The 20,098-nt window shown below is 32.9% G+C and overlaps 3 protein-coding genes across 3 annotated transcripts; 2 read left to right on the forward strand and 1 right to left on the reverse strand.

Moving 5' to 3' along the window:
• Nucleotides 1-6,240: 6,240 nt before the first annotated feature.
• Nucleotides 6,241-7,884, forward strand: LOC102621150 (hypothetical protein). The gene is made up of 3 exons (XM_006467338.4): nucleotides 6,241-7,234; nucleotides 7,415-7,456; nucleotides 7,581-7,884. Exons 1-3 carry the CDS (start codon nucleotides 6,373-6,375, stop codon nucleotides 7,706-7,708), a joined length of 1,032 nt encoding a protein of 343 aa, XP_006467401.1. The 5' UTR covers nucleotides 6,241-6,372; the 3' UTR covers nucleotides 7,709-7,884.
• Nucleotides 7,885-8,437: 553 nt separating this feature from the next.
• LOC102620860 (putative pectate lyase 2) lies at nucleotides 8,438-9,995 on the reverse strand. The gene is made up of 4 exons (XM_006467337.2): nucleotides 9,285-9,995; nucleotides 9,088-9,191; nucleotides 8,826-8,964; nucleotides 8,438-8,677 (listed from the first exon to the last, which is right to left on the reverse strand). Exons 1-4 carry the CDS (start codon nucleotides 9,990-9,992, stop codon nucleotides 8,459-8,461), a joined length of 1,170 nt encoding a protein of 389 aa, XP_006467400.1. The 5' UTR covers nucleotides 9,993-9,995; the 3' UTR covers nucleotides 8,438-8,458.
• A 7,565-nt stretch (nucleotides 9,996-17,560) lies between these two features.
• Nucleotides 17,561-18,781, forward strand: LOC112497142 (cytochrome b561 and DOMON domain-containing protein At4g17280-like). Its single transcript, XM_052435479.1, has 3 exons — nucleotides 17,561-17,866; nucleotides 17,949-18,203; nucleotides 18,295-18,781. The coding sequence occupies exons 1-3, from the start codon at nucleotides 17,624-17,626 to the stop codon at nucleotides 18,577-18,579; spliced, it is 783 nt and encodes a 260-aa protein (XP_052291439.1). The 5' UTR covers nucleotides 17,561-17,623; the 3' UTR covers nucleotides 18,580-18,781.
• Nucleotides 18,782-20,098: the final 1,317 nt, after the last annotated feature.

Genomic DNA, 20,098 nt, shown 5'->3' on the forward strand with positions numbered 1-20,098 from the left:
TATGATGATACCGTACGGCAATGCAATTGTTATTCAAATTTCCTCCCTTCTTAAACGTTAACCTAACTGGTGGGCACGACTTAGAGGATTCATCAATGCATGACTATGGCCTGTGCATGGCATTTTCTTATTCAAATAAATAAATAAATAAAAAGTATATTGTTCAAACTTACGGCGTCCAAAGAAAGGAAAAAAAAAGGATAAAATTAATGAGAATAAAAGATATTCTCCAATAAGATCCATTTTTTCATTCAAAAGGTTACAAGAAAAGTTGTGTTTTGTTCACAAGTTTATATTAAACAACAGGTTCTACAACGTGGCATACGCTAGAGTTTCAACACTGCAAGAGCAATATTTCTTTCCTTAATTTGTCAAAATAAACATGCGTCTTGGTTGAAAGAAATTGAGGGTTCAATTTGATTTTCTCAATGAATGATGAAAGCTACATACTGGTTGGCAGATTGTTATTTTATATCAAACTCAACGGTAAAAATATGATGAATATAAATTAATATATAGATACATTAAACTACGAAGAAAAGTACTAAACCCAATCTCCCGAACATGCATGAAAAAAACTTCTAAAACCACCGACTTGTTATAATGTAAAATAGTCAATAACTTACACTTCTAATTTCGGCTACTTGCATCTGGAAAATGAAAAGAAATTAAAAAAAAAAAGGAAAGAAAGAAAGAAAAACAAACGATCAAGCAAGCAAACCGAGAGACGCCTTATGATGATATAAGATTAATAACTAATAGTCAAGATATAGCTTCTAATTAAGTCCAAAAAATATGAAAGCAAAAATTGTTCTATGTGCTGTCAACGGATGCAGGTATCAATATAAAAACATCATCATCATCGTCAATAACGTTTAGGCTCGTCAAGTACGTTCAGTCCTCTTTCAAAGATCAACAACACCCAATGTTTTTTCACATCCAAAACGACGACTTTTCTTGGTCTTTTATTGCTGCCATCAACTAACACTTGCTCATTAATTCATCCTTCATTTTGAATCCTCAATAGTATTAATTTCTCTTTTCAAGGCCAAAGCTAAAACTGAAAATCCGGGAAAGCCAAAACTAAAAAATATATATATATATATTAAAAAAATTAGAGATCGAAATAAAAAAAAATGAATATATAAAATTTAGCGTTAAAGCTATAAGGATAAAATCTATTTTATCTAAAGATGAAACTTACAAATAAACATTATATCTTTTTCCGCTCCTGTAGAGTGCAGACTTTTATTTTTTATTTTTTTAACATTTGCACTCCACTTGCTTCTTGAGTAGATTAATTTCTATGATCCGAAAATTTTGCAAAGCTTAGATCCACGTGCTTTACAAAGCTAAGAGTTTTTTTTTTAAAAAAAATAAATAAATATTTAAAAAAATTAATCCCATCAATGGTAAGTGCCAAAAAGTCTAATCACTTTTACAGTGCCACGTATCTAAAAGATATAGAAAAACCACATGGAGGAATGTTTTCTTGTTACGCCTAGTCCGGGTTTTAAAAAATTACTACATAAAAATACATTGCAACTTCCATTAAGGGGGCTCTATGTTGCTTGACTTAGTAACTTAATTGATTTAATTTTAATTAATTAAGTTATAAAGTCTGTTTATTTTTTTAATTTAAGAAAATTTTTAATTATTAAATCATTAAGTTTACTAAATTAAATTTTTTAATTTTTTACTTAATCTAAGAAATTTGAATGATGTCATTAAAAGATATTTTCTAAAACAACCTTATCTAATTAATTAATTTTCTTCCTCACCTAAATAAAATTTAATAATTAACATTATTATCCATGTCTATAACTTGTAATAATAGAATGATAGACTATCATTATTTTTATCTTTTTGTTTTCTTCAAATTATCATTATTTATCTTAATAACTTTTTATGAATATTTTTCATATAAAAATATCATAAACTACAACAAGATTGATTAACATATACTAATTAAGAATATTAAAGGATTGTATTAAATTGAAAATGATTTATGTTATGATAAAATATAATATCTTATTTATGTTTCTTTGATATATATATATATATATATATATATAGTAGTTTTCTGGTCTTGATTTTAAAGTTTGGGAAAGTCCGGAAAGCTTTAAAATTACACGGCTTTAAAGGCTTACAGTTTTAAGCCTTTAAAATCATGCGGTTTTAAAATTTTTTCCGCACTTTTCCGCACTTTAAAATTTCAGACTTGAACATTATATATATATATGAACCTTCAATAGGAGAAGAAAAAAATTCAATCCGTTCAAAGGTAATTTTTCCTGCAAGTATCGTAAATGATGGCGGATGTAAATCAATTTCATGATGTGTATTGTGTGGTATTGAGAAATTGTTATATATTAATGATATCACAACACAGTGAATATAAAATTAATAAACCATATGCCTAGGTTTAATTGGAAGAAATGAGAGGTGAATAGAGGAGAAGAGATGAATGGAAAGAAGACAGGGGAAAGAAAATGAGAGACAAGAGAATAAATCTTAATTTTATTGTTTAGTTTAACATAAAAATCATTTTTTTTTCTCCTTATTTCTTTTTCCTTAACTTCCTTTCCTTTCCTCTCATTTCCTTTTATTTTTTCAAATCAAACATGGCAGCCGGGCCATTTTTGGAAACAAATCTTGGCTGCATAACTCGATTATTAGAATACGTTGAAGCAAAGCAGCCAAGAGAGCTGGCAATTCAAAGTTGTCAAAACTCGATTCGATCATTTCCTATTCCTACTAAACAATCAGTATTTTTTCAAACCAAACAGAAAATAAAATCAACATAGAACAAAAGACAGAGTTGACTGAGATTCATTTGTTGACCAATTTTGATCAAACCCACGTGCCTCTCCTTGCATGACGTAGAAAAATTTCGGTCTTGTGTGTGTGTGAGTGGTTAGGTTTGGACAGCCAGGATTTACAATAATTACGATTGGTAAGCGCTAACAAGACGGCTTGCTTGTTGCCTCAAGCAATTTAAGGATACCTTTCACACTAATTAATCTTTATTATTTTTTTTCCACATCTTTTTTGGATTATTTGATCAAGTTTTGCCTCTTTATTTACTCGGTTTCAAACAAATTTCTCTTAATTTCAACGTTCAAACACTCTTACAGACCGACAAATGGATGGTGGTCACGGCCATACATGTTGACAAAAAAGCTCCAAATTTTGGGCAATTTTATTTTATTGTTTATTTTATCCAACTAGCGCCCATCGTTCACGGTCATGAAATAGGAAACTAGATCCTAATTTTTAGTCCTTTATTGTTGTAATTTTGCAAGTATTTTAAAGAATACTGATAGTTATATGAACAGGATCCAATTGCGAAATCTTCAAACCCTACCTGCTTTTGATGCTGCATGCTTTGTTTTGTTGATTTGGTGACGACTGGCAACTTGGATGTTAGATTTTTTAGTCACTGTGGAAATGGGGGCCGGGTTTGATTTTTATAATTAAGTGAGGAGTTGCTGTTGATAATTGATTTATTATTAATTAGTTAAAACTAGGTTGGTTTTGGGATGCATTATATGTAAAGTTTTTATTTTATTATTTTTTAAAACTTATGATGAGTCTAAGTTTTAACAACTGGAATATATGGTTAAAATTTTTGAGGGAATTGATTGGTATATATATATGGTATATGGTGGATTGAACACTGTAGTCCGAGGACTGATTGCTATGAATTATACATATAATCTATGTGCTCAAGATAAGTCATTTTCGTTACCTTAATCTCACTGAAAATAAGAAAAGAGTGGCAACTGAAAATGATGTTTCTCTTAAAATTATAATACTATTGTCATATTGGACAGTCATTATTAGGTACATACAAGCCGCGGATTGGGACATTTAGCTTAATCTTGGTTTTACCAAAGAGAGGAAAAAAATTAAAAAAATAAAAATCTTTCAACATTGCCCAATCCTATCTCGATCAAAATTAACATGTTAATTAAAGCGAAACATATATGTGCTTAAAGAGAGGAAATAGTCCTTATTTCATGAGGACATCTATTTTTTTTTTTTTTTTCCACAAAATAAGAATGTCAAATTCTAATAAGTAGTTACAAATGATAAAAGATCTGAATCTTCACACCTGACAATTGATTTCTGTATTGGGTTTAAGTCGACTTATATCAAGATTTTGGCGGAATTGATTAATATTCCTGTAATGTCTGCTGATCAACAAAAGAGGGGGGAAAAAAAGTTACATTGAACCGTGAAGATGAGAAATGAGGACATAGTTTCATCATGAACAATGGGGCAAATTAAAAAATAATAAACTTCAAAAAGGCGAAAAAAATTTAAAAAAAAAAAAGGGGGGAAAGAAAGTTGATGCTAAACTCACATGAGGATATGAACATACTTTCCAATTTTCTGGAATTGGTCTGCCGTTTGAAATGGGTAACAGATCAATATCATAATTCCCTTTACAAGACTAATGAAACAGCGTAGAAAATTAAATCTCTTTTTTTTTTTTTTTGGCATTGATTTTGAATTTTGATCACCGTTTTGATTTCTTGTGAAAACTTTCAAAGCATTTCCACACGGATGAAAGTATCTTCGCTATATCTTTGCTGGCAAAGTTATCAATTAATTGCTGCTGCAAATTGGTGGCACTTGTTCACACTTCATATAACTTGTTCACTGTTTGATTTTCATCTGTTTAATTATTTAGCTTAAATTGCCCACAAGAAACTTTCTTTCTTTCTTTCTTCTTCCTTTACCCCTTTTTTTTTTTTGGTTGGGGGGGGGGGGGGAATTTTTAAATTAGATTAATATTTATACTTGCAAGTATTTTAAAATAATTTGTTTTAATTTTTTAAATGATAAAAACCTTAAAATTTTAAACGGATGGCAAAGACAGGAAGTTATTAGAAAAAAGTCAGAAGGTGATTGGTTGAACTGTTAAATTAAACGGCATTTTTCTGCAGTGCTGAGAATTTTCAAATCTTATTGACAAATGCAAACTCACCTTGATTGACTACATTTATGACAGACCTCCATTTTCTCTTAGTTTTGAGTTTACAATTGGCCGAGCCAAAAACTAAAAACTAGAATTCTCTTCTTAAAGTTGACTTTTGACTCGATCTTAAATTTATCAACTCATGATGAACAGACCTTCCACCGAAAATTGCCATTTTGTTAGACCAAAAACCTTAAATGCAGTGCAGAGCCATCAAGAATCTAATAGGGATAAACGTAGGCCCATATGTAAACAAAATTTGAAGTCCAGAGTCTAATAAGCATAGCTTGGACTGGGTCAGGACAGTCTCTGATAGGCCCATGATTAAGTAAATGGATTTTCAATTGGGCTCAAATCAACCCATTTCATTGGCATCAACTTTTATAAGACAATTTTCAATTAAACCCTCACTTAAGGGGTGGATGAAAAAATCAGCGCAAAATAAGAGCCTTATCCGTTCCATTTGATTCAAAAATTAATATTTATAGAAGAAAATTGAGAAAGAAAAAAAGAAAGGTTAAAGAGTGGGGTTTTATACGTATAAGTTTACTAAAGGATAGGGATGATAATGGGTCAGCCAAGCCCCAATCCAACTGTCACAGAAATAAAAGGTCTGAAAAAAAAAAAATTCTAATTATTTGAATTTTGGGTCCAGCCAGTTCCATCCGATGGGTTGGACATTTGTTTAAACCCAAAGTCCATAATTTTTTTTATAGCTAAATAATTTAAATTTTAAAAAATGGACATAATTTCTCATATATATTAAAATTTAATATAAACATAAAATTTATTCAAACTCCTCATCATATAATTATATAAATAATAAAATAAGTATAATTTAAAATCATGTCTTATAAAATTATGCAAATAAAATCATATTTTTTAAAACTTTTGAATTTCGAGTCTGTCAGATTGGGTTATACAGAGCCTAGATCCTGACCCAAATTTAATTAGACTCTGGTATTTAAGCAAAGCCTGTATGAAACTTTTAAATTCAAGTTAAAACTTCAAAATTTAGAGTCAAGTTTTCTTACTATTTCTATTGAAGTATTTTTATTATTTACAGAGGTATTAAAAGAATTATATCTTTTTTTAAATATTTTAAGAAGATTAATATAAAAAGCATTTGATATCAATTCCCAAACGGGCTCATCGTCCTCTAAAGCTAAAGCCAACTGCAAAAGCATCAAGCAAACACAAAAGCAAAGTAAAGGAAAAGAGAGATTATAAACTTCAATTTAATCATATCTCTCACTGTAACTCTCCACTTTACTCAACTGGCTTGCTTTTCTTCTTATTCTTAGAGCATAGGCATGCTTACAGTACAATGAATTCTATTATACAAATCCGACAAAAGAAATCCAATCATATCACTAATTACTCCAATGGATTCTGTCTTCACCACCAACCCCTGCCCCATATCAAAAACCAGAATTTCTGCACGTTCTTTTTATTATCATTTACATTTCTTAATGCTTCCACTAGTCTTTGCATTTTGTAGCATCACAACATCATCTCAAGCAAGCCCCTGTAGAACCTCATGTGGTGACATTCCAATAAACTACCCTTTTGGCATTGATGATGGCTGTGGCAATCCTTACTACAGACACATGCTTGTATGCTCGGATTACGGCAAGCTGGAGCTCCGAACGCCGTCCGGTAGATACCCAGTTCGCAGCATAAGCTACTCAGATCCTCACATTCTCCTCGCTGATCCATTCATGTGGAATTGCCAAGATGGTGACAACTTTCGCCCCACAAGGCCTTTTAGCCTCGACACAAGCACCCATTTCTCACTCTCCACTCAGAATGACTATCTTTTTTTCAATTGTAGTGAAGAAAATGTGATCATCGAACCAAGGCCTATATTCTGTGAGCGGTTTCCCGAACGTTGTGATTCGTCTTGTGATAGTTCTAGCTATCTTTGTAGGCACTTGCCGGAATGTGCCTCCGCATTGCATGGCAGTTCTTGCTGCGCTTATTACCCAAAGGCTACTGAATCTTTGAGGCTGATGCTTAAGTATTGTGCTTCTTATACTAGTGTTTATTGGAGAAATGTTGGAAATGTTCCTCCGTATGATCAGATTCCTGAGTATGGAATCAGGGTTGATTTTGATATTCCGGTGACCACAGCTTGCCTGCAGTGCCAAGATATGACAAAGGGTGGCGGCACTTGCGGATTCCATACGGAAACACAGAATTTCTTGTGCCTTTGTCCCAAAGGAAATGCCACCTCTTATTGTAAAGGTTATTTAAATTGTTCTGTTGACTAATATATATATTAAGCTGTTACAACTTTTTTATTATTATTTGGATTTCTTTTGCGGATTTAATTGTTACATCTTTGTACTAATTTTATTTTGCAGATTATGAAATTTTTTTGTCATCTTATAAAATAATCAATTAGTTGGTTTGATTTTGACGCAGATCATGAAATCTCTGGGCATAGCAGGGCTGGAGTGATTGCAGGCAAGCATATATTTTGTTGTCTTGACAGTTCATGTGTTTTCAAGACTTGAACTTCTCTGGCAATGGATTGAAATGAAAGATTAAAGTATTTTTAAGCTTTCGGTTTTTCAAATATTGTTTTCAGGGACAGTGACAGGAGTTTCAGCTGCGGGGGCCATAGGAATTGGAGCCGGTGTTTGGTATTTCAGAAAAGTGAGAGCTACAGAACCAGTAACTTGTGGGGTTCAAAACAATGAGAACAGGCTTTTCTGAGAGCAATCAGCCAAATTCAAGTCAATTACCGAAAACCTACTTTATTCTCCTTTTATTTTATTTTTCTTGAATTGCGCGCATGCATTTTGCACTTTAACAAGCCTCCTTGATGCATGTTTTGTGTTTCTTTGTACAATATTGCTAAGAGAATATATCCATGAAGCGATTTTATTTTACACTTCAGCTCTCTCCCAAGCATATATTTTGTTTGTTCTTGTTGACATGTTGAATGATAAATAAATTATGTATATTTAAAGAAAAAAATGGGGACGGGAAAATCAACAATTAATTATCCATTCAAAAAACCAGTAGTCATACTAACATCAATCTGTTTCACATACAAGATTTTGTCAAAATTCAATTATCTATATGTAAAACAAAAAAAAATTATAGGATACATCAGATGTACCATATCAATTATATAACAAACAAATAATATTATGACATATGTATATTTATTTTGATGAACCACCGTGTAAATGGTGGTTATATTAAATTTAATCACACACGTCATATATACATTAATTAGTTGTATTACCTCTAATGTATTTTAGAATTCTCGTAAAACTTAGGCAACATTTAACAACTCTCAACTGTTACTTTGTAAACGTGAGCTTCAATTCAATGAAGCTGCAATCTCACAGCACTTTCAGGAAAAACAAAAATGAGTAAATTACAAGAAAATAGAAGGGTTACAAGAAAATATCTAGAACAGGTTACTACAGAAAAATTAATTTAATGATCATCATATCAACATGCTTTCGCAACAACACAGCTCAAAGGACCCGCATTCGCTGTTAAAGCAGGAACCATTGCCCCTGGTGCAACAACAAATGACTGGGCACGTGAGTAATTTGGTGCACAGCTTCCATATCCAGATGGTACAAAATAAGCACCATTCAAAAATACATCCTTCGAAGTTCTCCACTTCCAGCTTTTCCAACCGCCATAAGACTCTCTCTTCGTAACCTGTTGTAAAAAAAAAAAACACGAGATAATTAATTAATGCACTTTAGCGAGTGCTGGCTAGTTGGCTGAACTGTTAAAACCTCTTGAAACGGTTGGTAATAAAATGTGTGAGCAGGTTTTAGTTTCCTGTAATTTTAACTTTAGGTACCTCTTTGGTATTCTGATCGTTTGAAGCCATGAAGTAGTTCCCTTCACTAAAAATGGTTGGATTAGCACTGCCGCCAATTGCATACATCTTCCAGTCTTCATATCTATTGTTGGCAACATGAGCATAGCCTATCCGGACCCTGCATGCATGCATAATATATGCTCTATTCATCTAAGTTTTCTTTCAATTTTAATTATATAATTTTATGTAAAATTTAATCAATGATGAATTTTCTCCCTTAATTTAATTCTTTATGTGTCACCTTGGCATTCTTTCAATAAGTCCCGGGCCAAAATGGTTGAAGGCTATTGTAACTTTCATAATTTTATCAGCAGTAAATTGATCGTTGTGTCCCAGCAGCATCACCTATAATCGTAAATGTAGCTTATATTATGAACGTACATGTACAAAATACTTGTAAGCAATTAATTAAACTAACCAAAAAAACTCTCTACCTACCTTATCGTGTTGTTCGAAGCAGTTGTTAGATATGGTAACCGCCGTTGAAGCATGAATGACATCAATTAGGCCATCAGCAGCCCGAGCAAGATAGCAATGGTCAACCCAAACATACGAAGATGCAAAAATATCAATGGCATCTCCATCAGAACCACCGCGACGACCAACATGATCAGGGCTGCTTCTAACTTGCCCACTCTTTCCTGGCTTACAATCATGAATGCTAATCCCATGTATTATAACATGGCTAACACCTTGTATTGTTATGCATGGTCCATTTGCAATCTCAACTTTAGCCCCTCTCCCATCAATAGTCTTAAAACTATTCATTATAAGCTCATTTTTAAGCCTTATCACCATGTCCTTGGCAAAAATGATCCAAAGCGGCTTTGTTTGAATAACACCATACCTTAGGGTTCCCAATTTAGGATTTACAGGGTCGTCAGATGGGTCGGTGACTACGTAAATTGCACCGTATTTTCCTCCCAAGGTGCCTTTTCCAAACCCCACCACGCAATCCGTCAAGGCTTTGCGATTAACAGCCCAGTTGGATTTGGCTCGCCAGCATGAATCTATAACATTCATGACTTTCAAACTGCTTACTGCAGGTTTAGGCAAGTTATAGCTATCTAGTGAATATGCTACAAGGGTTGAAGCAGAGTTTGCTAGTAGACATGAAAGCAAAAGGAGAGTGGTTAAGGAAGCCATGGCTTGAGGATTGAGAATTGAGAGTTTGAGACGAAGGCAAATTAGACAAATGATAATGTATATAGGGAAATAAGAAGGTGGTGCACACGATTTAGGGGCTAATAAATTTTGTTTGTTAATTTGGTGAAATTTTGGTGCCAAACAAAACGTGATGGCACGAGTTCTCTTTGTGGCACATTGACTTTGCAAATTTTAAGTAGTGTTTATAGATACAAATCAAACGGTAAAATATACAACTCAAAGAATCTAAGAATATATTCAATGGATATTGGATGTGGCCGGTGAAGAATGTTGAAAGAAATCGTTTGTTTATACTTTGTTCGATGTCAGAGGCGTTAGTTATAGTGGCGGCAACTTTTGCTTTGAGTGTCTTCAATTAAATTATACTATGAAACTTCTTTTAGACATGGAGACTAAAGAAAGAAGAAGCGAATAATGAAAGCAAATTTATGATTTTTTTTTTTATTAGGTGAGGGGACCAAATATGAAGTTATTCTACCACAGCTTATTGGTTCTTTCAAAAACAAAAGATTGTGCTAATCATGAAAATATAGATGTTCAACATATTTCAGGAAGTTTATATTGACGGAGATTCGTATATGAGGGAGACGCCTAATTTATTGTTTACATCTTATAAATAAAAAAGACCCAATCAAAATATTTGATGCTTAGGTTGTTGTTGTTGGTTTTTTTTTTTTTTTTTTATTTGCATATGTTTGAATTTAGTTGAACTCTAAATAAGGTAGCGTTTGTTTTTTTTTTTTTTTTTCTAAAATCTGAATGAGTCTAAATTTTTCTAAAGTCTGAATGGATCTGAACACAAAAATTTGAATTATATATTTGTTTTTTTAATATCTAAATAAAAATGACATTTTGTTTGCTTTTATAATAAAAAATATCTTAAACTTACTTCTTTGACATTTACATCCTTGTAAAAAAAAAAGATTCTATTTTATAATTTAGGAAATAAGTTATTTTATAAAGATATTTCTGAAATATAATATTTATTTATCATTCAGATCCTTTTCCATTTAGATAAAAGTCACAAAAGTTTACTTTTTCTATTCAGATGTAAATGTCTAAAAAATTAAACATAAGTTACAAAAAACAAACAAGCAAATTTTTAAAAGTATCTGAAATTAATAAAATTTCAAACTTCATACATTTAATAAACAATCTGAATGTAGATGTCTGAAAAGGCACATTTGTTTTTTCTTTTATCTGAATATAAGTGTTAAGTTGTTTATTTTAATTAAAAAAATTGAAGTATGATATTTTGACATTTATATCCTTATAAGGATTATATATATTTGAGAACAATTAAGTTAAATAGTTTGAAAATATAATTAAATATTTTATTATTACTAATATGTACAACGATTATAAAACACCGCAAGACTTAATTCTAGTTAAAAAATGTAACATACATGACACGTACGGAAATGGAAAATTGAAATAAAATAAAAATTTTGGAAAAAAAAACTGGGCATGTGGATACACAAAGAAACCAAATAAATATCCGCATAAAATTTACTTGAACTAATTAATTGAAAGCAAGCTACAACAACAAATACACACAATACAACAATTAATTTATGCAGCTGAACACATGACACATACAGGAATGGAAAATTATAAAGGAACTAAAAGAAGACTAAAGGACGACAGAAACATAGCGCCCACTGTCGTTTCACGCGTTTCCTTAGTCTTCTTTTAATTTTGCGTGGGCCCATAATAAATAATAAAATAAAGAATTTAGAAATGGAAAGCAGGTCAAAATTCATATTTTTATCTCCTCCCTCCCCAGCCAGATTTTCCAGTCCTTAGTTTACTCCGCTCCTTTGTTCTTCCCTTTCCGTTCATCTGGAAGGAAGAGGAAATCGACCCCCAGCAATTGGTCATCATTCCTGGCCGGCTGGTGCTTTTCCCTCCCTTTCACAAGCTTGGTTAGCAAAGTACGATTCTCATTGGCCACCAGCTCAGCCTCGATCTACGCGCATTCATCTCCATAGCCCCTCCACTCATTTTCCTCGTTTGGAAACGGTAGCACTTCGTTAATCCCGGCTTCTTGTTCTCGCCCAGCCCCTTCTTTTTTTTTTTTTTTTTCTCTCGCCCAGCCCCATTTGATTGTAAAAAAGTGCTGCTATTGTCATCTCTTTTCGTTACTTTTGTGGTTTCCTTTTCATTATTTTAATATATATTTTTTAATTATTTTATTTTTTAAATGAAAAAAATAACAGACAAAGGATGATTACTGGAGTTGAAGCAACAGACAAAGGGACCCACGTTTTTGTCGTCCCTTTGTCGTCCAAGAGTTCAAATAGCAGAACTCATAAGTAAATATTGGTAAATTCCATCAAAGATGGTTGGCTCAAATTTTGCTGCCCTTTTGCCCAGGTAACGTGAGGTCTGCTAGAAGTTAATTTTAAGCATAGCTGCACATCCCAAAGGTGCATGAACTCCCTTTCTTGCACCTGTTGCTGCACCTCCCACAATGCTTCTTGTCTGACATTACATTCACATACTGGCCTTTGCAGCAAACCTGCCAATGCTTACATTTCTTACCACACTTGCCGCAATTGAACCCATCATGAAAGTGCGCCTACACATTTCTTCTTGCAGCAATCGGGGCCTGGACTGTCCTTGGCAAGACAAACCCTAGGGTTTTTGTCACATTTCATCACAGGGCGAGGGACAAATCGGCTTGCTCCTCGGAGTGAAGTCATTAAGTCTCGCTCGTCAGCCAAAGGGATATCAGAAGTAGTGTTATTATCACCACCGGCGCCATTGAATGATCCTTCTTCAGGCCCCAGTGTTGTAGCTTTAAGCGCATTGGCCATAGCCATTAGCATGGCCAAGGCAAGAAATATCTTTAATTAGGGAGTTCATCTTCATGAGGGAGACACTTAAAATTAAAGAGGCTTTGAAATTAATGGAAATGTGTGTGTGTGTGTGTGTGTATTCATTGACTCACATATATATATGGAGAATGGGCGCTCTTGTAGTCGTATTTAACTATTTATACATCAAAATAGAGCAGCTAGCAAACGAGTTGCTCTAAAGTGTGTAGGCGTTGCATGGTTTCCAATTGTGCGGACTGTTAGTGGAGTGGTCTAATTCAACGAGTTTTGATAAAATATGAAGTAAACCAATTTAGGTTGTTGGAGAAAATATTATAATCTAAATACTAAATTAGGCTAAATTAGAGGAGAAAACAAAATTGTATGCAACTGTACGTTAGGCATGCATATGTATATAATACCACTCGCCTTCAATTAATTACTACTAACTTTTCCCTGATTACAGATCCAATGCCCTTTCGTTAACAACGATCATCACGAATTCGGTGCAACTAACAAAATAAGTTTGCTTTTCATTGCTACGTAGCATCATAATGAAGAATCAAGTCTCTAATGCGCAATTGTGCCCAGATGTTAATTTACTTCATTTTTGTTTTCGGAAAGCAAATTGCTTATATATTAATTCTTCAAAAAGCATTAGAAATGCAGCTAAAAGCCATTAAACTAGTATGGAATGAAACTGACTTAGCACAAAACACCAATGGGAGATAAGTAATAACTACTTCCGATACTACGAGTCTAAAATTGTTGAAGAGAGTATACTTAAACAACATACCGATAGGTGCCATAACGACCGACAGTCTCACTTAATTTACTTCATTTAATCTCGTTTAATTTCTTGTATTCTCTTTGGTCAAGAAGAAGATTCCAAGTTAAATTGACGTTGGTATATAAATGAACCCTCTTAATTTCTTTCTTTTAAAAAAAAAGCAAAATAAAAGATTGTGATGAGAACATAAAATTGGTTAAATGCAAAACACATTCAAGATTTGTGATTGATAGCTATTACATGAGAATGTAAATTTAGCTAAATGTTAAGCATGTATGATTATAAAAGAATAATGATATTTTCGAAAGTCAATAGATCTCAGATAAGGAAAGTATATTAATCCTAAATTGATCGAGTTCATATTTAATCAATTGACTGAATATATTGTTGCAAAATTTCCAAAATAACAAAGATAAATTAATCATATTTTATAAGTTTCGACGCTTCACTTGATTGATCAATATATACCAATGAAAAGAGAATACATTGAAAGATACTAATCAATAAGGTAACATGATGAAAATTTATTTATCAAATAAAGATTGAAGAAGTTTTGAGACTATGATCACGTGAATTATGAAATTTAATAGTTGACAATGCTGGCAGAAGCCGATAAGTAGAAGTTAAATAATCAGAATTCAGCAGTACTGTAATAAATTCAATTAAGCGTAGCTGCGCAGCCCATAAAAACAGGAGCTTCCGTTCTTGCACTTGTAGCATCGGCCACAATGTTTGTGGTTGAAAGAAGGATTTACATACACTCCTTGGCAACAAATTTCATAGTATTTGCACTTGCTTCCACATTTGCCGCAGTTAAGTTGATTTTTCTTCACATCAACACATTTTTTGTAGCAGCAGTTCGCCACGAACTGCCCTTGGGGCGACAAACTCTAGGATACCTATCACAAGTGATGGCACCCCGCGGCGCCTTATCGGCTAGGAAACGACCCGTTCCTCCAAGAATCTTAAACGCTGCTTCCTCGTCAGTTTTTGGCAATCCAAGTTCATCGTCATTGGAATTATTTTCTTCCTCTGTAGTAGTTGCTTGTGGTTATCGCACTGTAATGGCCAAAGCTGTTGTGTCCGACAATATAAGTATGACTAAAGATTTCATTATATTGTTAATTACTACGTGACCAGAAGAGCTGTAAAGGGGAAATTACATAAATAATAATAATAATAATGCTTGTTGTTAAAAGGGTTTGCATGGTGATCAGGTACGGTATCTATACTAATCTAGCTAATGTATATGGGGCAAATGATGAACGAATTTTCCAAAATGAATATGTGGCTTTATCAATGGCTTAATTAAATGGAATAAGTTAGGTTCAAAATTGAAATCATCATGCAAAATTCAGATGCAATATCAATAAATGGGGAAAAAAAAGGAGAAGAACCCAAATCTACATTGACATTGTAATCCATCAAACCCAATAAAAGCGTAAATGAAATTAGTTAATGGTAAGAAATATTTAATAAGGCTCCTAAACAAGAAACCATAATTAAACTCATTATTCTTTAAACTGTAATTTATTTATTTTTTTGGTAAATGTGATGATAAGACCATGATCATTAGTAACAGAACTCCATATATATAGAAAATAGGTTTTTAAGGAGGAGAAAATGCCTTTGATTCGTAAATACATAATTACCAACTTTCCATTATTTTGACTTGTTTTTAATAAATAATTATTAAAAAAAGGATTAAACTCAGCAAATTTTCAACAACGAGACTTACATAATGTCATTATAATATTGTCACACGAGGTGGTTCCATTACCCAAAAGTGGCACTAAGTACTAATATTTAATACCAAACAACCAAATGGTATACCACTGATAATTCATAATCAAATAAAATTTTATTTCAAGAGACGTCAAAGGTGAGTGACATGGCAAATAAAGAAATAGAGGGAAAAAAAAAAAGGTTTGAATCAGGCAGTTACAAAAGCACTTAAATTAAAAACTCTGATAGAGTAGCTCAGCTTCAATGGCCTTCACGTCTTTGCTATGTTTTGATTTTTTTTTTTTTGTTAAGAATAATTAGAAGACATGTGTTAGTGTTATGCATACGTTGTATATATTTCTTCCCCCATTAAGTCAGAATATTTGGCCCATCTAGTTACGTGGTTAATGCTAAGGTTGTTAATCCAGCACTTTTCCAGGACCAGGACGAATAGGATCGCATATTCGAATGTATAGTAACCCTTTATCAATTTACAAACTAATTCAGAAAACTACTTGGCGCAGAATATGATTTCACTTACCGGGGCCAGGGGAAGTACTTGTTTCATTCCAGTATTATTAACTACTTCATTAAATAGCTAGGCCATTCTTTTCTTCTTGTTTCCTTTACAACATGAAGCAAGTGCAATCTCTTTCTCTTGGGAGTTTACATAACTTCTCTCAAGCACTTTAGTTAATCATTCTTGAAACTCTTGATGCAACAAAACTTTATAACAATTTGGATTTAATCTAATTAATGCTCCTTTTTTTGTTGGGCAAGATTTGATTTCCACAGAAATCAATAATGTATTTGTGATGTAAATTTCAATAAGGCAACACCGCATGCAAATTGATTTTGTAACAGGAGAGATAATTTTTGGTCAGAACTAATGTGTATGAAGAAAGTAATACAAATTGAAAGTTCTAATGGTAAATAGCGTGTAAATCTCATGCATAGCTGCACATCCCATAAACGCAAAACTCACCCTTTTTGCACTTGTTATTGCACCCGCCACAGTGTCTTTTGTCAAATAAAGCATTCACACATTTCCCCCTGCAGCAGATTTCAGTGTACTTGCACTTGTACCCACACATTCCACAATTTAACCGATCTTTTTTCACATTAACACATTTTTTCTTGCAGCAATCCGGCCCTGGACTGCTCCTGATCATACCACAAACACGTGGAAACTTGTCACAAGTCATGTTGGCTATCAGGTTTTTCCGTGCCAGCAACCGCCTCACTCCTCGCAAAGATGTTGCTTCTTGATTTTCTGATAAGGACCACGATTCTTCAAGATCGTTTGTCGAGGCAACAATGGCAACTGTCGCTAAGAGGGCAAAGAAGAGTGTTAGCGACTTCATGGCTATATAGACAGAAGATTTTATTTGTCAAATTTGTTGATAGCAGTTAGCACTCTGTGTTAATTATATAGTAATATTGGCGCGAGAGTTGACAAAACCAAAATGAATTATCAAGTTATGGTTTTTGTGTGTGTGTGGTCTATATTCATTTCAAGAGATTGCTTCCAAATTACTATATATCGCTAAGAAGAAATCATTTGATTATATGTAAAGAAAAGCTGGGCTGCTCCCATTTATTCTGTATCTCAATTCTTAAGTAAAGTTGATGGACGATGAATCTCACCTTGTATTTTGGAACCAGTCACTTGTTGCCACATCGATTATATGTGCCTTCAATTGCGTGGTCGTCAATCGGCATATAACACCGGGCACCGGCTGCTCATTTTTAAATGTCTGTTTAGTTCACGGTGACTTTTCGCTATCCTATAATTCTACAACTGATGATTTTATTTACCTCCCACTCATTTGTGTATCAGGAAGCGCAGCAGTTTGAAAAGAAAATATGACAAGTCAAAAGAGGGAAAATGCGAAAGATCAGAATAAAATCTAACATAACAATTGTGTAAGGCTATTAAAGCAAAGACAAAGACAGACATGATTCCCTAGTTCGATAAGAAAAGCACATATTCTCAAGAGCAAAATAGTACTTAACTAAAAACTTTAATTTGGGTTCACTGGGGCATCAATCTGCAGTAGTCTGATTAAAGTTGCATTATATTTACATAGCTTTTGCTGAAATGTTTTATTTAAAAGTATTCCATTTCTAATTTCTGAGACTAGAGCTAGGCTATATATGAGCAAATAAACTGTTTCATTGAGGTCTTGTTATTAATTTGATGTTGTATTAATTGAAGTTCTTGTTGCAATTTTTTTTCTTTTAGTTATTGCGTAAGCTTGAGAAATAACATAATTATGACTTCTTGCTGCCTCATAATTCTCACTTTGATCTTTCCTCTATTTTATATTATTGCCCAAGCCTCTACATTTGGCCAGCAGCTCTCTCTCATGGAACTGGTAGCAAGTAAAAACAATGAAACAGAGCACCAAGAGCATGCTAATACTTGTTTTCACCGCACTGCAGAGAATGAAGTGACAACAAATCTAAGATCAGGCAAGGGCCAAAGCTTCTCGCACGGTCGGCATCACGCAAGGACTGTAAGCGTAATAATTACTATTATATCTTATTCTTCTTCTTGTTGGTTGTTAATAACGACAACACAAATTTTAACTCAAACAGGCTCATGGGATCCTGAACATTATTGGCTGGGGAATTCTCTTGCCAATCGGAGTGATCATCGCAAGATACCTGAGAAGATTTCCAATTGAATATGATGAATGGCACCCACTTCACATGCTGTGCCAAATTTCAGGATACATTCTTGGAACCGTTGGTTGGGGCATTGGCTTATGGCTTGGCAACTCTTCCAAACATTACACTCTTAAAACGCATCGCATTCTTGGCATCCTTGTATTCGCCTTTGCAACCATACAAGTAAGTATTTGCAATTCTCCAGCTTACATTGATTATTCAAAATCAAAATCTTGTTTGTTGTCTCATATTAGTTTTTTGTTTTGTGAATTAGATTTTGACCAGCTTTCTGCAACCAAGAAGGGAAAATGAATGTAGCAAGTGGTGGGAAATTTTTCATCAATCTATGGGATATACAGTAGTTGCTTTAAGTATAGCAAATATTTTTCAAGGGATTATTCATCAGAGTCATGCTGAAAAATGGAAATGGCTTTATGTGGCAATACTTGCTCTTCTAGCTTTTCTTGCAGCAGCATTGGAGATTTTTAGATGGATCGTGAAGTCTAAACTTCAGCTGCCAATTGCATTTCACAACAACAATATTTACAACTTCACTTGATCAGATTTAGTGTTAAAAAAATTTTGTTTCAGGATTACGTTATTGCCGAGGAAGAGGATAGTAAATTTCCATTTAATTGAGAGCTCATTTGAGCCTCCAAATTCAATTTCTTGTCATTTACGCAACCAATTGACTATCTTACCTATTACTGGAAATGGATTTTCCTCTGCTTTGCATGTACTGTATGCAAAATAGTCGAGCACTTTTATTGTGATTAATAGCAGAGCTATTTGTTCTCTAAAAAAAAAATAATAATAAATATTCATATTTTAATGAACTTTTTATTACAAAAATATCCACGGGCATATTACTATTAAGGACAATATTGGATAAAACCTTAAAAATTTCTCAAAACTATTTGCCCCTTCTCTCTCTCTCTCTTGTTTTCAAATTTTGTGATTATGCCTATTTTTCACAATTGGTTTATGCAAGATGTTGATGAAGAAGTTGATGAGATTGAATGGGCTTTGCGGCAAGTTATAGTTTTTTACAAGGATCATGATTTTTTTCTGATCTGATCATGTTCTGAGCAAACCAATTAATAGTATTCGCCTTCGCAACCATATAAGTAAGTTGGAATAAGTTGTTTACCTAAACAATAAGAATCGGAATCAGAATGAACTATATTCTTATTGATGCATCTACTCTGTCTTGTAATCAAAATGGATTGTTACAAATTACTTAAATGCCCTAAGTTACAATTATATATTTATTCACTAATAAAATAAAGAGTAATTATTTTTATTATAAACATTATTACCATTATTATTATTATTACCATTATTGTAAAAAAATAGTATTATTATTATTACAACAAGAATATAATGAATTAATGCAATTTATTTGATATTAATTATCAATATTATTATTTAATTTTTAAATGAGGTAAAATTAATTTTTGATTTTGTTTAAAGGTAAAATGTCAATTCATTCTCATCTCCATTCTCTCATTTTCATTCCCACGTCTTTTGTTCCCACTCCTCATTTCTAAATTCATTCTCATTCATTTATATTTTTAACAAGTAAAATACTATATACAAAGAATGGGAATCATTTTCATTCCCTAATTCATAAGTAAATCATCATTCTAATAATAGAGTTCAAATTTTTGTATAAATTTATTTTATACAAATCAATATAGTATGATATAATTAGTTTCATTAAATTAAGGTGATATAATCAAATTGGATCCAAAAAAAATCTTCGGTCCAATTCAGAATTTATATTTATAAAAAAATCGATAAGGTTAATCCGATAAAAATCAGAATAAGTCGGTTCAATTCTCCGTTCAAAATTTCAAGAGTAGATCCAACCGAAAAATTCGAGGGAAAAATATGGCCACAGCATTACGTGAGGGGATATAAGAGGCTAGCTTAACACGCCCTATATGTAAACCTTACTAAAAATTTAACACTGCTTCTACTTCGTCGGCGCATCGCCACCGCCCAACTTTGCGCCTTAGCCGCGCTACCTCCTTCGCCCTGGCACTATCAAACAGCTCCAATCAATTAGTCCATTG

The sequence above is a fragment of the Citrus sinensis genome, chromosome 2, assembly GCF_022201045.2.
Source record: "Citrus sinensis cultivar Valencia sweet orange chromosome 2, DVS_A1.0, whole genome shotgun sequence".
In the NCBI taxonomy this organism is placed as follows: domain Eukaryota; kingdom Viridiplantae; phylum Streptophyta; class Magnoliopsida; order Sapindales; family Rutaceae; genus Citrus; species Citrus sinensis.

Coding starts and splice junctions, on each gene's coding strand:
- LOC102620860 (XM_006467337.2), bottom strand. CDS start 9,992: ATGGCTTCCTTAACCACTCTCCTTTTGCTTTCATGTCTACTAGCAAAC. Junction 9,192..9,284: donor GCTTCGAACAACACGATAAG/GTAGGTAGAGAG, acceptor TTACGATTATAG/GTGATGCTGCTGGGACACAA. Junction 8,678..8,825: donor ACGATCAGAATACCAAAGAG/GTACCTAAAGTT, acceptor TTTTTACAACAG/GTTACGAAGAGAGAGTCTTA.
- LOC102621150 (XM_006467338.4), top strand. CDS start 6,373: ATGGATTCTGTCTTCACCACCAACCCCTGCCCCATATCAAAAACCAGA. Junction 7,235..7,414: donor TGCCACCTCTTATTGTAAAG/GTTATTTAAATT, acceptor ATTTTGACGCAG/ATCATGAAATCTCTGGGCAT. Junction 7,457..7,580: donor CAGGGCTGGAGTGATTGCAG/GCAAGCATATAT, acceptor TATTGTTTTCAG/GGACAGTGACAGGAGTTTCA.
- LOC112497142 (XM_052435479.1), top strand. CDS start 17,624: ATGACTTCTTGCTGCCTCATAATTCTCACTTTGATCTTTCCTCTATTT. Junction 17,867..17,948: donor GTCGGCATCACGCAAGGACT/GTAAGCGTAATA, acceptor TAACTCAAACAG/GCTCATGGGATCCTGAACAT. Junction 18,204..18,294: donor TCGCCTTTGCAACCATACAA/GTAAGTATTTGC, acceptor TTTGTGAATTAG/ATTTTGACCAGCTTTCTGCA.